At 44.5% G+C, this 22265-nt stretch overlaps 1 protein-coding gene across 3 annotated transcripts in view; it reads right to left on the bottom strand.

Annotated features, from left to right (window-relative positions):
• The window catches only part of TBC1D9 (TBC1 domain family member 9), a 104578-nt gene that overhangs the window by 13374 nt on the left and 68939 nt on the right, over positions 1-22265 (bottom strand). For 2 of the 3 annotated variants that reach the window (XM_033402381.2, XM_004263589.4), the window contains 10 exons: positions 18420-18626; positions 17336-17506; positions 16567-16717; positions 12877-13091; positions 10718-10835; positions 9309-9594; positions 8679-8808; positions 4659-4757; positions 4417-4485; positions 21-261 (listed from right to left, as the gene is read on the bottom strand). In XM_033402381.2, the coding sequence (XP_033258272.1) occupies positions 21-261; positions 4417-4485; positions 4659-4757; positions 8679-8808; positions 9309-9594; positions 10718-10835; positions 12877-13091; positions 16567-16717; positions 17336-17506; positions 18420-18626 (1687 nt within the window). Of the gene's footprint in view, positions 1-20; positions 262-4416; positions 4486-4658; positions 4758-8678; positions 8809-9308; positions 9595-10717; positions 10836-12876; positions 13092-16566; positions 16718-17335; positions 17507-18419; positions 18627-22265 lie in introns of those variants that run through there. The other variant, XR_004475814.2, reaches the window with a different exon arrangement.

Consider the following 22265-nt stretch of genomic DNA (forward strand, 5'->3'; position numbering starts at 1 on the left):
CAATAACATCACATCCTTACTCAGTCCAGAGACAAACTCTCGGAAGTTGATCAGAGAATCTCCATTTTCATCTAATAACTGGAATAAGCGCGAGGCAAGCACGTCAGAGTGAGTTCCACAGGCCCAGGGAAAGAGCAGAGCAAACATGCCCTTGAACAGCTCAAAGTCGATGCGGTACTGCTCGAGATAGGGCAGGCTGGGGTCGTGCCGGTCCAGCGCATTGCTGCTCCCACCCCAGTAGCAGCTGGTTAGGTGTTCCGCCTGAAACATCAAAGAACAGGAGGACTACTGGGGACTGCATCTCACAGCAAATACCAAGAAGAAAGGCCCTCCCTCAAATCTGGAAAAAGGCTTTAGGTCACCCGTGTGCATCTCCTGGGGGTGGGGGCAGTGGTCTGGTCGCAGGGCCCCTCAGCTTCTCTTCTACATATATCTCCACTTGACCCTGCTCCCCCCCAAACTCCATGGCAACCATCTCTGTGTTTACATCTGGCATGAAAAACCCGGTTCAATTACTGGTGTAGGTGAAAAAAGAAAGAAAACCCTCCCCCTCCCCATTTTCTTCTCCCCCTGCCCATCCCCACACTCAAAAGCATTTTAAGAAGTAACTCCCATAAAGACAAACGCTTTCTTTTTTTTCTTTTTTTTTTTTAAATTTTATTTATTTATTTTGGTTGCGCCAGGTCTTAGTTGCGGCAGTTGGGCTCCTTAGTTGTGGCATGCATGTGGGATCTAGTTCCCTGACCAGGGATCGAACCCATGTCCCCTGCACTGGAAGGCAGATTCTCAACCACTGCACCACCAGGGAAGTCCCAACTCTTTCTTTTTTTAATTTAAAAGAAATACATAGAACGTTAACCTGAAAAAACGATCTGTAATTCAGGCAATCTGATCACCTTGTGTCCTCAGCGAGGATGGTACAGCCCAGAGGGTAAGTAGCTTCCACAGGGTCATCTAACCAGTTAGTCAAAGCAGAATCATCATGCGATTTTGAGTCTCCAAACTCCTAGTTTAGTGTCCTGTAAACCCCCTGCTTCCTGGTCATCAAAATCCCATTAATATTATCCTAGTCATCCAGTAGTCAGGCTACAAGTGTGCGGTCCTCCTGTTTCACGCATCTGAAAATAGCTCCAGGGAAATTATGAGTAGGAACCACTAGGGTGAGGAGAACAGAGACCCAACAAAAGGCTTCTTGTTTCTGTCCTTGGAAAGAAGGCTGCCTCTTTATTCATGAGGTCATATTGATTCTGGTAGAAATATACGCCCATTCTAGGAAGACTGCAAAGAAAAAACATCTAATAGAAAGGCCAGTACGGAACACCCCAGCTCTCCTGTATGTAGACATTTACAGTTAGCACTGAATGGTAGCCTGGGGAGATGGGAGGGGCATCCAGAGGGAGACTTTATTTTTTACTCTATTCTCTGTTGTACTATTTCATTATAAGCATGTATAAATATTGCAATAGCAAAAGGCACTTACAAAACAGATCTCCCCCTCCCCCTGCCTAGGGGTTCTGAGAAGGGAGAGTCAGTGTTGTTCTCACTTAGAACGGAGCAAAGAGGACCAATGTCTTTGTCCTCACTGTTTGCTGGGAATTGTAGCTAATAAACCCAAAAAGAGCGGAGTGAGAGTAGGCAAGAGAGGAGGAAGGAGAGGTTTCTGCTGGGCAGCCTCGGGAGAATAAAGGAAGTGTGTCAGGTCCACCAGGCTTCGGGGCTGCACTGGCGCTGCGGGTGGAGATGGGGGCGGGGCTTGGGAGGAGTGGTGATGGTGGTGACGTCAGGGAGAGGAGGGTCCGAGGGACTGCACTGAAGTGATGCCCAGCAGCCCTCTGGGTGGGACGGTGTTGGTGATACATCCCCAGGAAGGGTCCTCTTTACCGGAGCTTCGTCAGTGGATGAAGGTTACCCAAAGCACTTCCTCCTAACTGAAGCGCTCACGTTCCTCTGGAAGCAGGCCTGAATGTGGTGCAGACACTTTCACTGTGCTCACAACCTTCAGGAAACAAGCCATGCAGACCATGACCTTCTTCTTTGATGAGACCCCCTACTCCATCATTTGGGCACTAGGGACCCGAGATTGAAAAAGGACTAATTTAGAAAGAGTTCAAGAGAAACTAAGGCATAGGGGCCCTGAACCACATTTTCCATCAAATCTGCCTCAGGGTGGCGGCCTTTCACCTTTTTCTACCAAGTTTTAGCCCAAAGCCCAAGGCAGAATGCTCCGTGGGAGACAAATGTCTCTTTCCTTTGTATCCGAAGGAAACCCCCCAGAAATTGGCTTTTTAAAGGACTAAGAGTCTGGCAGCGTGTCTGACACAGTCATGCCTCAATAAACGTTCGTTCAGATGAATTAAAGCCAATGAAAGTCTTCAAAAGACTCAAGAAAGAGTCGGTAACTGAAGTCTTTGTCTTGGGTTCCACAGTACCCGAGAGTCCTTCCCATTCCTGACACCAGCCAAGGGTCTCGGGTTCTCTCTTGGGGCGCTCGGCAGACTTGGGGAACTCGTGTTTGTCAACACACCCTTAGGGCAGGGTTTTGGAGTGTAAAGAAAGTTTTTTTCAGGCAATATCCTCGGTGTACAAATGACACACCTGGTACCTGGAGGTGCACAGACCAGAGAGTGCAGGGGTGCCCGGGTAAGAAGACAAGGGCACCCCTGTCTCTGTGTCTTCAGTGATCTCCGGATCTTGGACTTCTGCACAACCAGTCCTGGTCTTCCTTTTCCCGGTGTGCCCCAGAGTCAGCTCCTCTTTCTAATGTTATAGCGCTTCCCATTATCTGTGCGTGGTCTTGCCGCCTCCAGCTGCTACTCCCGCTTCCGTTTAGTTACCCCAAATCCTGGTCCTACCGGCACCACCCTGTGAAGCAGATTTCTTCCAGTCCTCAGTACCCTTTGAAAGTCTGATCTCAACTGGATCATTGTATCTTCTTGTTTTGATCCAAGTTGGATCACTGTAGTTTTTGCTTAACGAAACGAAGAGGGACTCCCTCCTTACGGAAAACCAACGTACGCGGAGCAATTAGCTACCGCGCTTTACGTGTCTTAATAAAACACGAACGAGATGGCACAGGCTAGACACTTCGCCGTCAAGTGCTGAAGGCAGCCTGGTGGGGACGCAGTTGTCCACTCTGTTGGTCATGCTGCTGGGCTGCACAAAGCCATCAACCTCTCTCTGCCGGCCCCAGAAGCACGCAGAGATTATACTAGATGGAAAACTGATCACTAATTCACCTATGTATTCAACACACATGTTTGGAACACCTAGTGGGGAGAGACACTAAACTAGGCACCCGTGAGACAAAAGGAAATAAAACGGTGGTGCCTCCAGTAGCTAACAGGCAAAGCGGGAACATTTGCAAAAATATTCCCAGCTCTCACTTTGTCTGATCCTAAGATCTATTAGTGTTCAACTCAGATCTTTACGTTTGTCCCTTTAGGTTCGTTCCTGTAATATCTTTGCAGTCCTCAACCGTCTTCCTTAGTTCTGGGAGTAAAAGGCTCTGTACACAAGAAGCTAGCCAATTAAAGATTGTGATAAAATCGGTACCCACACAAAAGGCATCTTCTAAAACTTTTTTCTCGGCAATTGCTACATTTTTACAATGTTGGTAATGACAGTTATGAAAGAAGAATTTTTTCTGAAAGAAAAACCATTCTATACTGCTTTATTTACTGACATAATATTTTCTTATTGAGGATCAAGATTGGTATGGGCTGACTTAGAAAGGAAAATTGCAGAAATTTAACAACTAAGCTTTTCCTTAGACATTTGAGCAGTTTTATTCTTGGTTTTTTTTGCTTTTTTTTTGTGGTACGCGGGCCTCTCACTGCTGTGGCCTCTCCCTTTGCAGAGCACAGGCTCCGGACACGCAGGCTCAGCGGCCATGGCTCCCGGGCCCAGCCGCTCCGTGGCATGTGGGATCCTCCCGGATCGGGGCACGAACCCGTGTCTCCTGCATCGGCAGGCGGACTCTCAACCACTGCGCCACCAGGGAAGCCCTTGAGCAGCTTTATTCTTATTCTAGCTACATATCTCTCTTTAAGAGTGCTTTAATATAGATTAATATAGGAAATTGCAATTTACAAGAGTCTCAGGAAGAATTTAAACTTGATTGCCATCGTTCCAGTGAGAATTATAAAGTAACGCTCTATTTTCTTAAGACCAAGGAAAACAGCTAAAATATTATATGGAGTGGAAGAAAGCTAAAACATCAATTTAAATGAGTTATATCTTTATTTTTCATATCAAGTACTCTATTTTTACACTCTCAGCTCTATCTTCCTATTTATGCATGTTGACACTCATGCTATCTATCCCTTCATAATTTAACAGAAAAATCTAGAACTAACTGAATTATTAAAGCGAACTCCTTTTTCCCCTGAATGTACATGAATTTTCTTTGAAACTCACTTTGAAAAGAGCATAAAGTTCTTCTAGCTCATCAATGGTAAAGGAAGTTTCTGTCACAATGGTTCGTACCTATAAGAAGAATAAACACAATGAATTTCACGAACTCAAAAATGTCATAATGGGAAACTTCCTGATTTTCTTGTTTTAAATCATCTTCAGTCTGTCAAGCAGGAATTTGAGTTGGTAGGAGTGTGAGGAAGGATGGAGAAAGAAGGTCACATGCCATTTCTCAAAAGACTCACCACGTTCCGTTTTGTAGTATCCTCCAGTGTCTGGATCACCTTCAGTCTCTGTTTGAATCTCATCTGCTCAATCAAATCCGCCCGGATAGTTCCAAATTTCTGGAAAAAAACAACATTGGTATTTCGAGAAATCTGCTAAAGCACCCGATATCATGTCTACAGGACTGATGGAGATAAATCCTGATACCAGTGGGAAATTTCCTGCCAAATGACAGGCCTCCTAGACTATACCTTTATTTACTATATGGCCTTTGTTTATTTGGAGGCCATTAAACAACCATAAATAAATAACAAAAAATGCTCATGCTTCTTCACAGTTGAACCAAATTTCAAAGCCACATGAGGCTTCCTCAAATCAACAGTTCATGGGGGAAGGAGAGGGTTAAATAAGGCTACAAGGGCCCTTTGTGGATGAAATAATGCTTTAAACGAAGAACTTTCTTGGCAGGAAGAAAGGAAGTATATAAGGCTAACTATTAAACTGGGAGGTTGTAGGAAATGTTGGAGTGAGGCTTCCTGTCCTGATCTCTAGCTCAATAGCATTTGTCTCTCATTGGCAGACACTGAGGGCTAGCAACCTTTTTTTTTTTTTTCCGGTACACGGGCCTCTCACTGTTGTGGCCTCTCCCACTGCGGAGCACAGGCTCCGGACGCGCAGGCTCAGTGGCCATGGCTCACGGGCCCAGCCGCTCCGCGGCATGTGGGATCCTCCCGTACCGGGGCACGAACCCGCGTCCCCTGCATCGGCAGGCGGACTCTCAACCACTGCGCCACCAGGGAAGCCCGCTGAAAGGTCTTTTATTAAAGTGCCTGTGCCTTCCAGAAAGCTCATCTCAGTGTATGGGTGAACCTGAAGGCCGGGACTTTGTCTTCTACGTCGGTGTATCTAACAAAATTGCACTCGGGGCGCACACAGAAGAAAACCGTCTCTCAGACTGTCCATACCATTCCTTCCAGAAGGGGCTCGGTAGGACTTCACAATGAGCACGGCATTTATGAATCAAGTTACCATCTCTACTCGACAGGAGAAAGCTGACCAACTGGCATCAACCTAGGGATCTCAAGGCTGACTGTGCTTTCGGTATATTCCCTACTTTTCTATTTTCCTGACTAATTATCCTGAAGCACAGAAAGCAACGAGTCGCCTGCTTCAGAACACCAGTGTTGTGCCGTATAACCAGGTTATAATGGGCCTCTGTGTCTAGTGGCCCCATTCTGCATCTAGGGCAGTGATTCTCAACCCTCACCGGGCTCTTGAATCACCTGGGAACTTTAAAAAAATATTTATTCTTAGGCCTCCTACCAGAGATACAAAGTCTAGAATGGAGCCTAGGAATGTATATTTTTAAAAGCTTGGCTTAAAAATTGTTTTAAGTGGTTTTAATGCACAGGCAGAATTGAGGACCATCAATCTAATAGGTGGAAAAAAAAAAAAAGAAAGGCAAGTGTTTGTGGTGTTTTCTTTAGGATGGCCTAGAAGGCATTGGGAAGGCAAAGGAAACTTATGAGCAGGGCAGTGACACCAAGCAGAGAGGAGAAAACAAAAAACCAATCATCATGTATTGAAAGGCCAGGTAATGTAGGCATTGCTATAAATAAACGAGGTTGTCTTCCCAGGCAGAGGAAGGAAACTGCTGCTGTGTCCTGTGATAGGATATTTGGCAGCCTAAGAGTCACCATTAGGGACCAGGCAGACAGGATGGAAATGGAGACCAGCCCTGGTCTTGTCTCCATCCTCCTCTCCTTCCCATTAAAAATGGGCCAAGTGCTGACCTCAACAAGACCTTAGTTTATCTGCTGTCAAGAACAAAGCTGAGTTTCCACATACCAAGCTTTATTACTTTGGTCTAGAATTCTCTTTAAAATAAAGGTTTCAGGGGATGCCTTTAGGAAAACAACCCACAGCTATAACAATAACTGTTGCGTTCAGTCACATGGGCTCTTTTTCTGGAAAAATAATCATCCAAAATTTCTGACGGAGGACTACCCAAAAGTCCTGGGGCAATGATTTTTTAAAAAATGCATTATGGGGCTTCCCTGGTGGCGCAGTGGTTGGGAGTCTGCCTGCCGATGCAGGGGACGCGGGTTCGTGCCCCGGTCCGGGAAGATCCCACATGCCGCGGAGCGGCTGGGCCCGTGAGCCTGGGCCGCTGAGCCTGCGCGTCCGGAGCCTGTGCTCCGCAACGGGAGAGGCCACGGCGGTGAGAGGCCCGCGTACTGCTAAAAAGAATCTGCAAAAACCTGCAAACAATATATTAAATATCAGAGAATGCTCGTGATCTATTTTAAGTAAAAAATGGAATGGTACAAAACACTTTTTGGTATAAACTTATTTTTTAAGTGTAAGTTGCAAAAAATAAAAACATATTTGAAGACTTCCCTGGTGCCGCAGTGGTTAAGAATCCGCCTGCCAATGCAGAGGACATGGGTTCGAGCCCTGGTCCGGGAAGATCCCACATGCCACGGAGCAACTAAGCCCATGCACCACAACTACTGAGGCTGTGTGCCGCAACTACTGAAGCCCACACGCCTAGAGCCCATGCTCCGCAACAAGAGAAGACACCGCAATGAGAAGCCTGCGCACTGCAATGAAGACTAGCCCCCGCTCGCCACAACTAGAGAAAGGCTGCGTGCAGCAACGAAGACCCAACACAGCCAAAAATAAATAATTAATTAAAATAAATTTTTTAAAAAACCAAAAAAAAACCCCCATACTTGAGGGAAATATGCTCACAGGATATGGTTTTTTCTTTCATATTTTTCTACAGTTTCTACATTTTTTTACAATAAACCTGCATTACTTTTATGATTCTAAAACATACCAAAAATGTTTTGTTTTCAATATATATGGAGTGTCAATGAAAATGTTCTGAAATACTAAATTACCAGTCTTTCTCCCATTCTGAGTTAAGGACACACATTTCTGAAAAGATGTCTGGATCCATGCCGATTTTTTTTTTTTTTTTTTTGCGGTACGCGGGCCTCTCACTGCCGTGGCCTCTCCCGTTGCGGAGCACAGGCTCCGGACGCGCAGGCTCAGCGGCCATGGCTCACGGGTCCAGCCGCTCCGCGGCATGTGGGATCTTCCCGGACGGGGACACGAACCCATGTCCCCTGAATCGGTAGGCGGACTCTCAACCACTGCGCCACCAGGGAAGCCCATGCCGATTTTTTTAAAAGCACCAAATTTTTGGTTCTCTTTAGGAGAGATTTTCCTCACCATTTCTCCCATATCCAGGCTGTTGCTAATTGAAGTGCTGACAGTCGCCAGTCATACGATCCCAAAACATCAGGAGAGGGTCTAGTGTGCTGAGCGGAACATTCATGCTCTTTCTTAATGATCAGGAGATGAACAAACCATGAGATGTTATGGGCACTGAGTCCTGGGGGACGCCACAAACCCCAAGTGCTATGGGGTACACAGGACCGTGGTTCCTTCACCTCTAGACGCTCGTTAGTTCTTTTATGGGATTCAGGACCACATCTGGGGTCATGATGGACCAGGAGGCACCCTCCCACGCCCAGGCCAAGCAATTTTAGAGGAATCCTAGGACTCTGGTTCTTCTCTAGGATGGTATAGAGTATTCTGTGTGTCTTGGATGTAAGAGGATTGGCTTGTGTACTTCCCAGAAGACCTAAGGACTTGGCATGAGCATGGGAAGTGAGCTGATTTGTGCAGGTCAACCTCCCCACGCTTGCTTTCAACAGTCCCTCCTCAACCCACCCAGAGTTGAATAGGAGCTGCTCCTTGATCAGGCTTCAGGGTGGGCAAAGCCAAGAACCGGAGGGCCTGAGCTGGTCATGCCAATTGCTCTGTGGTATAAGATCCATTCAGTGTCCATCTCTGGAGCTCGAAGCCGTCAGCTGGCAGGGAGCTGCTCGCTTCGGCAACTAGTTCTCAGAAGGCGGAGGGAAGCAGGGACGCCCCTGGGTTAGCAATGGAAGCTGCGGCACACGTCCAGCAAAGCCCCTCGGAGCACTCAAGAGTGCCGTGATGCTCGGGCAGGGAACGTGACCTACCTCATAGGAAGTTCTGATGAGTCTGAAGATGTCGACCTCAGGATAGGGCTCCACATCATCACTGAGCAGGGAGTGGAGATGAGGGATGGGGGGCAGCGTGCTGTCCTTATTGGTCACACTGTCCAAATACCTGGAAGAAGAAATGAATCTGGAGTCACTGGGAGGTCCAGAGTCAATGAATCTGGAATCCCTTTACACCTGTCCACCCATTATCTGCAAACTCTGCATATCAAAACAAAAGACTAAAATTTCCTTAAGAGCAGAATAAAATTTCCTTCACTTCTTTTTTTTAAAAATTGTATTATTTTTTTAATTGAAGTAGAGTTGATTGCCTTCACTTCTAAAGACAAAGCATATGAAAAGAAATGCTCAGCCACAGAGAAAAGTGGGCATTATGATTACCATCAGGCCAATTAAGACTCGTGAAACCAAGGAAAAAGATACACGGTAAGTACAGGGAAGAGGACTTCCCTGGCGGTCCAGTGGTTAAGCCTCCGTGCTTCCAGTGCAGGAGGCCTGGGTTCGATCCCTGGTGGGGGAACTAAGATCCCGCATGCTGCGTGGCGCGGCAAAAAAAAAAAAAATGTACAGGGAAGAAAACCCAAAGGTAGTTTTCAAAGTGAGAAATACCTTCCCAAAACGGTCATGGCCTCCCCATCGTCCTTGCAGTTCAAAAGTTTGTCCACATTTGCGTCCAGCACAGCCAGGGCCAACTGGAATATCACTTTGATTCCTTCATAGAAGAAACAGTCGACAACCACAACTGCACTCTCAAAGGGCATCACGCTGAGAAACAGTGTGAGGAACCAGGACAGGGAGATGGTAGAAATCACACCCAGGTCCTGCATGCAGTCATACAGCTGTGGGACATAGTCCCGGGCAAGTTCCTCGAAGACACCCTGGTCCACCAGGGCACCTGCAGTGGAGGTGGACGCAAAAGGCCATGGGTCAACCAACTGCACCTTCTCACTAATGAACCCAACCCAATGGCTTGACGAAAATAATCCAGTTCACAACTGCTGCTGAGACAGAACTCTAATTACTATGTTACTAGACCAAGGTGTCAGCACAGCCAAGTCACCAGATGAGTTCTGGCTACATCGTCTCTTTCCGGGGTCTTCCTCTCCTGATTCTTTACCACAGAAGAGCAATAACATGAGAACTCTGAAGCCTGTTGAAAAGGCCAATTTACAAAATTCTCCTGGCACACAATTACTTTTTTTGTTGGCAACATGATGTTTGGTTGGGCATGAAATGTATATCTAAGTAGCCTCACTTCTTGGCAAACTTTTTAAAAAATAAAAAAAAATCGCTCGTCTGGATGCATGGTCCCCACATAGGAATCATTTCTCTAAACAATTGCTTCTTCAATTTAAAAGCATTCCAGCTGTGGACGTGTCTGGAGAGTATTTCCAGTGAGTCAGATTAGTGTGCAAAAGTTCACAAATGAAAACAGAACACAAGAGGGGAGCATAAAGCACACCTTTTGCTACACTAGCAATGAAAAGCTTATCCTGCTAAAGTGAATGTCTAACGCTGGAGGGGATTATAAGGAGAAATGCCAATAATTTGTTTAAATGCTCACCACCGTTGTTTGCTTTGCAATGAAACCGGTTCTGAAAAATACCTTAGAAACTGAGCTCTGGATACATTTTTATATGCTATTCTGCCCACTCCGTTTTTGAATACTTCTGCTTTCCATAGATTCCATGCTCTTCATGAAAGAACTGTTAACCTTTTTGGGTTGATGATCTGTGTGCTTGGTGTAGCTCTCACATGGCACAGAATGACACCCACAATGAATGTTTTCTAAAACAGTGAGACACGTGTATTCTCTCCATGGGGAGAAGCTCCATGGGGCTCCTTTGTGTATAATCTATATTGATTCAAGCCCTCTCATTCGCATCTTAGAAAGCTGCAGTAGTCTGAAACTCTTTTGACCAATGGTGACTGGAAATGGGGTTCCAGCTGGTATCCCGGTTCTAGAAACATTTTCCTGATGAGATAAGGGTTAAAATGTTAACTGCATCCTCACGTACCAACCACCCTGGTGTTGTAGTAATCAGGAAGCATGCGTTCACACAAAGCCACCAGCAGCCAGAAAGCTTCCTCCTCTTTGGCATAAAGCAGCAGCACTGATGTGACAATGTTCATGGCCTAAAGGGATGAATGAAGATGTCATCAAACACATTTTACATTTTAACATACAAGCAATTTTGTTAACCTGAAAAATGACTGAGTTAGTCCCACAGGGGCCAGCATACTTTTTCCTTAAAAAAACAGATAATAAATTTTTAAAGGCTTTGCAAGTACACACACATATTCTTCCAAGTTTTGTCTTCTTTCCAACTCTTTAAAAATGTAAAAGCCCTTAGTCCTTGAGCCTGTTAACAGCCTCCATGAACACCAATATTCACCCCCCATGCACGCAAACCCTCATTCAAAAAAACTTGGTCCAAAGGCTATTTGACAAAGCTTTTAACCTGTTAAAAAATCTCCGTGTTTTTAATCCTTAATTCAGAGAGGTAACTATTTCCTTTTTAATTTTTAATTCTTCCATAATTGTGTCTAAACCTAGTAAACATGGCTTGAGGCTCTCCTCGGGGAACAATGAAACCTTTCAAAGTTGGAGTCCTCGCCCATTATTTCCATCTGGATAAGGATGGTAGTGATAAGTAACAGGGATTTTATTCTAAAGTAACCTACTTTATTAAAAGATATTATCAGATAGCTCACAACCATTCAAGGTTCAACTACTTTAATGTCCTCTTAATTAAAAAGAGGAAGATCAAAAGATAAATATGAACTCTATTATATTAGAAGGGAACTCACTCCTGTACTTCTTTTGATCTTCTAGAAACCAGTAAGTGTTCATTAGGCTTCAACAATATAAATGTCAAAAAAGGAATTCTGGGGACTTCCCTGGTGGCGCAGTGGTTAAGAATCCACCTGCCAATGCGGGGCACAGGTTTGAGCCCTGGTCCGGGAAGATCCCACATGCCGTGGGGCAACTAAGCCTGTGCACCACAACTACTGAGCCCGTGCACAGCAATGAAGACCCAACTCAGCCCAAAATTAATTAATTAATTTAAAAAAAAAAAGGAATTTTGGTCTAATAGGCTCTTTCTTGTAAGCCTTACTCAATAGCTTCCCAAGTGAAATTAGTAAAATTCTACTTGAGAATTAACCTGCCTAGCCCACGATCATGGTCATGGTTAGTGCCTTAGTCATTCAGTCAAGGTAAGTTCTTTCGAAGGTCTACTTGGTAACAGGCTCTGGACTAAATACTGGGGAAGGGGGGACACAGTGGTGACAAGTCTCACAGGGCACAAATGCTGGGGTCAGAGAGACAGAATAAAGACGTAAAGGTTGATTAATCAATTTGGATGTATATTTAAATTAAGTGCTATCAAAAAGATAACATGTGGTACAGGGAGACCTGTGCTCTCTGTGTGTGTGTATGTTTGTGTCGAGGTGTAAGGGAATTAAGCCTGCTTTATCTTTTAGCTAGATGGTCACGGAAGGTCTCTCTGAGTATGTATGTGGCCTTTACATCTAAGGACGTTATCTAGGAGCTCCCCAAATTGTGGTATCTGTACCTAGTATAAGAGATAATTGTAGTGGGTATATGGGCAACATTTTTTTATACTGAATTAAGCATTTATTTTAAAGTGCCTTAAAATATAACCATAGCATATAAACGTTACATTCTCAAGGACGTTAGTTGCTTAGGAGATGCAGAGCAAGAGTCCTGTGGAACCTAGAGTCCAGGCCTGGTGCCCAGGCCTGCTCAGAAACAGCTAGTGACCACCTAGGTCACCAGACGGTGGTGGATCCAGAAAGGGCACTCTTGTCCCCCGGCTGAGAACCTCAGTGCAGTGGTTCTCAGTTCAGGGAGATTTCGCTCTCTGAAAGACATTTATCAACGTCCACAGACATTTTAGTTGTCACAGTTGGGGAGCTCTACTGGTGTTTAGTGGGTAGATGCTATTAAACGTGTTATTCAACAGGATTGTTATTAAACATCCTACAAAGCACAGGACCGTCCCACACAAAAAATTATTCAGTCCACAATGTCAACAGTACCAAGGTCGAGAGACCCTGGTGCAGTAATAGTTCTCTTAACCATAACGCCTTTCTCGTTACTTACTGGCTAATAAAACATTTTTTTAAAGTCTCACCCCTCTGTGACATTCACCTGGCAATACCCTATGTTAGGATTTCGAAAAGCATAAGCCGTTAAGACTCTCCTCAGAGCAGCGATGCCCATTTCGTTCTGGAAAGCTGGGTGCTCTGGGAGGGAGCGGTGCAGGTCCCTCTCAATCTCCTCCGTGGCAAGGTTGTACTTCCCCATGGACTTCTCCACGAGGTCTTCATAGTACCCGGGATGCGTGGCCTTCTCGTTGATAGCACCTGGGAAATACCCAACAGACACAACATCAGAAAGCGGAAGCCCCGCCCTTGGTCTGTAACCACAGCTGACTGACCCAGACTCTTCACCTTCCTTCCCCTCAAAGGACACTTGCGAGATAATTATGAAACCCCATGATGACGTGTCTGCTGCAATCACGGCCAGATTGTAAATTCACTTCTGTCCTCCTTCCCTCTTCTCACTCCACAGTAAGCGGCTGTTTAAAAACCTCCCTACAGGGGCTTCCCTGGTGGCGCAGTGGTTGAGAATCCGCCTGCCAATGCAGGGGACATGGGTTTGAGCCCTGGTCCAGGAAGATCCCACATGCTGCGGAGCAACTAAGCCCGTGCGCCACAACTACTGAGCCCATGAGCCACAACTACTGAAGTCTGCCTGCCTAGAGCCCATGCTCCACAAGAAGAGAAGCCACCACCGTAAGAAGCCCACGCACTGCAACAAAAAGTAGCCCCCGCTCACTGCAACTAGAGAAAAGCCCGCATGCAGCAACGGAGACCCAACACAGTCAAAAATAAATTAAAAAAAACAAAACAAAACACCTCCCTATACTATATGATATCACTTATATGTGGAATCTAAAAAATAATACAAATGAATGTATATGCAATACAGAAACAGACTCACAGACATAGAAAACAAACTTATGGTTACCAAAGGGGAGAGGGAATGGGGGAGGGACAAATTAAGAGGATGGGATTAACAGATACAAACTACTATACATAAAATAAATAAGCAACAAGGATTTACTGTATAGTACAGGGAACTATATTCAATACCTTGTAATAACCTTAATGAAAAAAAATCAGAAAAAAGATAACTGAATCTCTATGCTGTAAACCTGAAACTAACACAATGAACTATACTTCAATAAAAAAAGTAATAATGATGAATTAACAAAAAAAACCTCCCTAAGATAGAGGTTTCCAACCTAAAAACTGTGTTCCAAGGAACTTCCACAGACAATCCTAAGGGGCTTCTCAGAGAAAAAAAGGGAAGTGGGCAGAGAAAGCCGAACTGAGGCCTCCCCGGCCTCTGCCCTCCCTCAACCAAGCAGCTTTGCTTGTATTTTATTGGGGTTTTCCTTAGGATTTCACTTGAAAAAGGAGGGTCTGCTTCTCAAAGTAAGTTTGAAAACTGTTTGCTAACGCATACGCTTTGAAGGGCTCACAAACAGCCATACTGAGCGGTTGGAGGAAGTATTAGGACACGTGGAGGATTTCTAGAATTGCAGGGGGCAGGGGGGGTATTCCCGGCAGTGATGAGCCACTGCTACGGAGGGGAGTTCCTCAGTGCTGGGGATGACGATGGAGAGGTGGGTGAGAACCACTGCTTTGAGATATTTGCATTTTATGATTCTTAAAGGCAGAAAAACTCTGGATGCAAACATTTGAATCTAAATCTAGTTAAATATAATTTACCTAAGTATAAATTATATATACATACACACACATACATAAATATATACAGATAAAAATACACATACATATATGTACATACTATATAATGAATAGATATATATATGTTAAATATATATATATACACTATACACACACACACGTATTTAATGACAGGGTAAACTGATTTGTGTTTCACTGATTAGAAATTAGAACCCTGGGCTGACCCAGTCCTTGCCACAGGGGGTCACCCAGAGAGCCAGCCTCATCACTCACACTTGCCCTGGAAAGGCAGTCTGGTTGACGGCAACTTAACGTTGGCTTTGGCTCTCTTCTCAAGGGAGATTTGCAAGGATTTCTTGCCATCTGGCCTGCACCTCACTTCAGTGGGTACAGAGAGCCAGGCCCTGGTACAGTGGTCCTAAGAGTTATGGGAAGCAGGGCAGGACTCAGGCGGGGCTCCCCTGCTGGGGGCTGGGCTCTCCCCGTGGGTGGGCTGGCCTCCGTATGAACCCCACGCCCTGTGCACTGGGTGGAAATATGGGCTCAGTTCTCTACCCAACAGAGATGGTGTGTAGACCACATCACCCTTTGGCCTCACATAGCCCATCACAGTTAAAGAAAACGCTGGGTCTAACTCTGAATGTGTCTTTATAACAAGGCTGTGGACTGTCGTATGCTGTTTCCCCGGCGGCTAACGTGTTTCATTTTCATCTAAAATGTGGCTGTAAATAACTTCCAATTTGAATAAAATGAAAATGGAATTTTTTGTTTACTCTGTCAGCGATCTGAATCAGGCTGTCAAGGTGACCTGTTCGCCACACACAAGAAAGACAGCAGACTGGATGGTAAGGATCTTCTTGGGCTGGACTGGTAACTAGAAATGATTTGACTCAAATTTGGGTTTCTAAATGAGGAGCTATGGCTGCTCTATGTAAAGCAAATGAAAAACAAGACGTGTAAATGAGGACAGAACAAACTAGTTTTACATGAAACAGATAAAACCAATTATTTTTCAGGATTCTATCCCCCTACTTCTGAGATATAATATATCTCATTATAGGCTACTGCCATTTATATCCACTTTTAGAAAGAGCTACAGGTGTTTTTTTTTTCAAAGGTTTTCTTATAAGTCTGGTAACTATGCTTTTAATTTTAATGTCATTTTTAAAATAAAAGGTTTTGATAATAGTGCTTGTGTCAGATCACCTCACATTCAAATAAAACTTTTCACATGGGCCTATTTAAGACGATTACATTTCAAGCTTCTAACCAGATAAAGTAACTGATTTATATATTAAAGACTGGTGACACCCAAAGGAATGCTCTGATGTTTGTGACAGAATAGATCCCTGGCATACACCGGATGCTTAGTCTGGGAGGAAGGATGGGCTTAGCCCGAAGGACCTCTGGCTTCTGTAGCAGGGCTCAAAGGTTTAACCTGACAGTGTTGTATTTGGGCATGAGCCTGGCAGTGGGCCAGTGAGGATGGACACAGCTTTCCCATGGGTCCAGGACGCGTCCCCCTCTGTCCTTCCCGGCATCTCCAGCTTGGAGTGTATGATCCAGGAAGGCTTTCGTTCCCAGGGCTGATTCTGGCCTCTCTTCCTGGTCTCCAGTGATAGCCAGCAAATTCAAGAGGTGGCAAGAATCAAGGAGAAGCTTCTTCTATTCCTTCATTTCTACCCTCTCCCCCATCCCAACGAAGACTTTGACGGAGTGCCACACTTAAACAGCCTCAATGAAGCTGACACAGCCGGGAAAGGACAGAAAGGACTCCAAGAATCACAAAGAATTACACTCTTTTTCTTCAGTCTCCGTTTTATCCTAAATAGAGTTAGTGAAGGAACAGAAGAGGTTACGAGGACTCGAGGGATGGTATCTTCAACGTCTGGTCTGTTGAATACGTGTCCTGTATTTTTACTGAGGGAAGTCAACACTCTGGCAAGGAACTGTGATCCAGCACTGAATCAGGGGGTGACATATTTGAAAGAGCCCTGATGCACGATGGAAGGCGGAAGGGCAGCCCCGGGGTCCCCAGCTCCCACCCCGAGCCCAGCCATACCTGAGAGCAGCAGCCAGAGCTCCCCGCGCATGCTCTCGGGTACGCCCTTCAGCACCAGGTCCCGTGTCTTTTCCGTGCGGTACATGCAAATCCCTTGCCCGTACTCAGCAAAGTGAATCTTCCAGGCTTGCTCTTTCAAAAACTCTTTGGCCTGAAAGGGATAATGAAGCAGCACTACATCCCAACGTACTTCGACAACGGTTAGGACAAGTTCGATGGAAGGTCAGAACTTTCCCTGGTGAACGGAGCAGTTAAGTTCTGGACAGAATTCATGAGAACAAAGAACTCAGATTTTCTCGAGTCCTTGCCAGATATGACACATGTATGCCCGTGGATCTGCCACGAAATTTTCTGTCCTAGAGTCAGAATTGTACTTACCTGAGATGAGTCAGCAGAATGCAAATGATATGTATGGCTTTATGTCTATACCTCCAAGTGAAACAGTGGATGTCTTTTAAACGTGGCCTGAGACATTACGTACTTATTTGTTGGCTGACTTATACAATAGTTAAAAACAAGACCAAAAAAGGTCAGCTGTACCCTCTAGAACATCTCCTTCCATGATGAAGCCACTCTGAAACCCAATGACATATAACCATGTCATTATATGTTATATTTATATGTCATTTGTGTTTCTTCAACAAAATATCCTTTTACTTGTAGGAAAATATCTATTGACATGTTGATGAGTTTACTTTTACTTAAAAAGATTTTTTCAACGTTATTGTTCTAATATAGAAAGTTCCGGGCAAGAGGAGGCGGCACCCACCAATTTCGGGTTGAACTCCTCGGGAGACCGCCGCCGATACATGGTCATCAGGGTCTGTGTGGCCGTGGGGACGCTGTTGCCATTGAGGTTAAACTGGCGCTCACCGTCAGCATCGGAGCTCGTGCTTCTCTGGGGACTGGAGGAAACGAGGCTGCTGGGCCGAGAATACACCTGCCGATGCAGAGAGCAACAAGATGCTGGAACCATTTTGGCTACAGAATCTACTTCTTCAGCGTCCTCTGGACAGACATCGATAGCTACGATAGCTACGTCATAGTTCCTAAGAGGTTTCTTGTGATGTGACAAAATAGGAGAAAGGCAGCAAACCAGCACTTTGATGGGGATTAGATGGGGTCATGGGCCACAGAGCTTCAATGCCCAAAATAGGTTTCCTCTGTATTTTAGATGCATTTTTACAACAAACTGGTTGGCCACGTGTCTCTCTGATTAGTATGCATGCAAAGCATGATGTGGTTGAATCAACTGCTAATGGGATCACCTCCCTCACCTCCTCTCTAGCTTCTGGTGCCGCAGAAATGCCTACAGAAGCTTGGAGCAGGAAGACGGGGGCAGGCATGTTACTCGTGAGCTCACCATTTTTGCCATGTATTTTCGCTGCTAGTATGTTGCTCTCTCACTTGAGCTAATTACATATCTGTCAGGGCTCCAGTTCTTTGGATGTCTAGGGCTTAATTCAATAGGGATACAATTCGTATTTTATCATCATCAAATCATCATAATGATGTTGTATTTCAGTTCTGAGTGACCTCTGTACCATTCCCAACAAGGTCACTTATATAGACCAGAGTCACTTGCTATGTAACCAGGACAAATTACTTAATAATGCTTTCAACAGTGAAAGAAGAGGGATAGACCAGATGATCTCTAAGATTCTGTCCGGCCCTATGATCCCAAACATAAACTCCATGAGATTTAAATGAGATACTGCTCTAGACATCAGAGTAGGTGGTTCATCTTAGCACAGCTGCAAAGCTTCAAGATCAGACTAACAGACAGGGAGGTGAACACCCCCGGGGAAGAGTAAGAAGATGAACCAAAACACCTGCAGGTGCCTTCCACAGACCTCATCATCTGAACTGTTGTAGCTTCCTGCAAACTCTTTGTCCGAGTATATTTTGGAGGTCGTCTGTTGCAGGAAATCAGAGATCCTCTGCACTAGAAAGTCTCTGTCTCTCAAATTGGCAAACAGGAAGGTCATCCTGTTCTTGGTGCTGATGGATAAAGGACTGGGGAGCACGCTGGAGCTGTCTGCCTTTTCTACAATAGTCACCTGAAAAGAAACAGGACACCAAGAGTATTATTTTCCAGGGATTATCCGACAGCAACCTCTGAGTAGCACTGAAAAGAACACAACACTCTTAAATCTCTGTAGAAACCTCCTCTATTTTATTGAGGCAAGTTGAGATTCTTTAGTCCTGTTCCAATAAAATAAAACAGCTCGTAACAAATCAAACTGGAGCTGGAATCATCTTACTGGTCTTTCTAAATTAGTAATTATAAATCGAGAGGGATTTTTGCCCCCCCAGGAGACATTCGGCAACATCTAGAGGCACTTCTAGTAGTCACGAGTGGAGGGTACCACTGGCATCTCATAGGTAGAGGAAGGGATGCTGCTAAAACATCCTGCAGTGCACAGGACCCAGGACAGCCCGCCCCCATCAAAGTCCGGCCCAAGATGCCAATAGTGCCAAGGTTGAGAAACCTTGTTGTAAAGGAATTCTTTGATTTTCATTAAAATTTAATGGAACCATAAGAGGGAGGACTCCTAGCTGTTGCTTCATCTGTAAGAGACAGAAACAACCGATGACACTGGGCCCTTATACCAGCTTAATGTGGGGATGGCTTTCAAAACACCACCAATCCTTCAAGCATCTCATTTAGACTGCAGGGCTTTGCACCCCTCACCTCTTGCCACTTCAAAGTTTTAAAGGCTCGATTCTGAACAGACATGACGTAAACAGCTTAACTGCAACCCCATCTGCATTGGCTGACTCTGTGTGTGTGTGTGTGTGTGTGTGTGTGTGTGTGTGTGTGTGTGTGTGTGTGCGCGCGCGCACGCATAGCACGTGTGGTGAAGTAAGTCTACCACGTCAGGAGAAAAGTAGGAAAGAGGGGCATGTGTTTTAGCTTTGAAATGACGACATATATTTGGTGGCTTATAATAGGATTTTCATCAAGTGGAAACTAGGATAAATGCATTACAACTTTTTTCTTAGCACATTAGGAAGAAGATCTCAAGGCCAGCCCTAGATAAATGGTTTATTTGCAGCAGCTCTGACTCTGTAGAGTTAAGTTTCTTTCCCTTCTTCATTTCCACATGTAAGCAGTCTAGACAGGTTCAACTTCAACCTCTTCATCAGCATTTTCATGTGAAATACATTTCCTCCCAAGCAGAACTTTAAAAACTTTTCTCCCCTTCAAGGCTAAGGAACTTCTTGGAATTGCCTAAAAAGTTGCATGGTCCCAAATGCAAACAGATATTACTGGGGTCCAAAAAGGGAAAAAATTGCAGGACCTGTCTTCTGTTCTCAGACTTCATAAATATGTACAAGTTAGATATATATTACACTTTTTTAAAGGAATCTCCGAGATACCCGGAGTTGCACATAAAAGTGTTTTTTTCCCCTCAATGCAAAAGAAGCTAGAGAAACTGGGGGAAAGAAACCCAACTTCTTTATCATGAAAAGGATTTTCCCGTAACACTTCAGACATGTGTTAAACACGCTTATTTTAAAAGACTGATAAAAACTTCCTTTTCTCTCAGTAGATTTTTTGATTCTTTTAGTCACCAGGCATCTGAGATTAAATGACAGATGTCAAGGGAATTAATGGTTCAAGTTCTCTGCCTAAAACACAGACATCATGTGCATCGTGATGGAGTCAAAGTGGAAAGTCCTGTATCTAGCAGGATCACGAATACAGAGACAGCAAGAAAGCTCTCTCAGAAAACCTAGGGAGGTTCCCACGGGTTACAACCTATTTTTCACTGGCAAACGAGTTCTAGTAGAATTCTACCCAATAAGCTTTGTGCCACCAGGAACGGGCAACAGCTATATCTGAATATTCTACAGAATAATGAGACACATTTTCGTTACCAACTTGGGTTATAAAATAGATCAAATTTAATCAAATCTTGGTGTGTCATACGGAACACTTACAAGGTAATTTATAATTGAAAGAAAAGAGAGACTTTATCTGGAATCTCTAATGAGGACCCCGATGACTTCACTTTATCCTCCTGCTTTGCTGCCTCAGTAATTTCTATAAAATCTACAGCAATATGATTCTGTGTAAACATTTAACACGTATCGATTTGGTCTACCTTAAGTCTGTATGTAGAATATATATTAACAATCTCTAGTCAATATTTCTACTTATTTATAAAAAGTTAAATAAAACAACAATTCCTAGTCTACACAATCCTAAAAGTAGCCGTTCCAAGGAGGATGCAGTGTTCCCACGGAGGGTCCTGCTCATCAATCAGCTTAACTCAGTTCACAGACACACCACCTCAAACAGACCTGGATGGAGGGTGGGAGCCTCGTCCTAGTGTTTTTCTGTCATTATCATACCTAGAGGTAATAAAAATTACATTAAGTCCTTTGCTTCTTCCATTAGTCGAGGTTCGGGATTTACCATGAATATATCTCAGCGATTCATCAGGTTAAAGGACAGGGCACTGCTGTCTCATTGAGCATTTCTTTAAAGCTGCATCCTCCAACCACAACACGCTTTATTATTTTTTTTTTTTGCAGTACGCGGGCCTCTCACTGTTGTGGCCTCTCCCGTTGCGGAGCACAGGTTCCGGACGTGCAGGGTCAGCGGCCGTGGCTCACGGGCCCAGCCGCTCCGCGGCATGTGGGATCTTCCCGGACCGGGGCACGAACCCGTGTCCCCTGCATCGGCAGGCGGACTCTCAACCACTGCGCCACCAGGGAAGCCCAACACACTTTATTTTTAAATGCTACCTCTACCATTGTCCCTCTTCTGACTTACCCTGAAATATGACTGAATGATCTTTGCGCTACCGCCTGCTGGGGAAAACTAGCAAGCAGAAGGTGGGCTGAGGACATGAACCACTATTCTCTCAATTCCCCCGAACTCTCACCATCCTATTATAAATCACACTAAAATGTACACAGAGCACCTGGACCAAACCGGGAGGTGGGGAACAGGAGAGAAGACGTCTGGACAGCAGCTCCCAGCCCCTCTCTGCTCCTGAGTTCTCTCTGGATAAACAAAGTGATGATTCACTCAGATTCATAAATGACACATTCACGGTACATTCTTAATCCCAGGATGGGTTTCCCTAGCCAGTCCAGGTCACTCTGCTTTACTATGTTCAGGTAGTACTTGATGAAGAAAATTTTTAGTAGAGCAGCCTTGGTGATAGGTGTTAACTGGACTTATCGTGGTGATCATTCTATAATATATACAAATATCAAATCACTACTTTGTTCACCTGAAACTAATATGTCAATTACACTACACATACACACACACACACACACACACACACACAGAGTTTAGTAACTCCCTAAGACAAAGTTTGCTGGAAAAAGTCATGAAATGCCTTTCAGAGCCAATTGTAAGTCCTGATGAATTTATCCATCTCAGAATTCACTCCCAACAATTCCTGGCCTCCAAATGTGTTATAATACCACTTAGTTCACCCTATAAGAAGGAGAACTAGATTTTTCAATTGCTTAACATTTTGCATTCTTTTTGATCCACCAATTAAACTTCTAGGAACTTATCACTTAAGGAAAATTATACATATGATTGGGAGAAAACTAAAAACAATGCAAAGGTCCAAGCACAGGTAACCTAAAAAGAAGCAATAAATTATACATATCCATTAATGGAATAATATGCAGTCGCTAGAAGTTACATGGTAAAAGAAAATTTT

The sequence above is a fragment of the Orcinus orca genome, chromosome 4, assembly GCF_937001465.1.
Source record: "Orcinus orca chromosome 4, mOrcOrc1.1, whole genome shotgun sequence".
NCBI classification, from domain to species: domain Eukaryota; kingdom Metazoa; phylum Chordata; class Mammalia; order Artiodactyla; family Delphinidae; genus Orcinus; species Orcinus orca.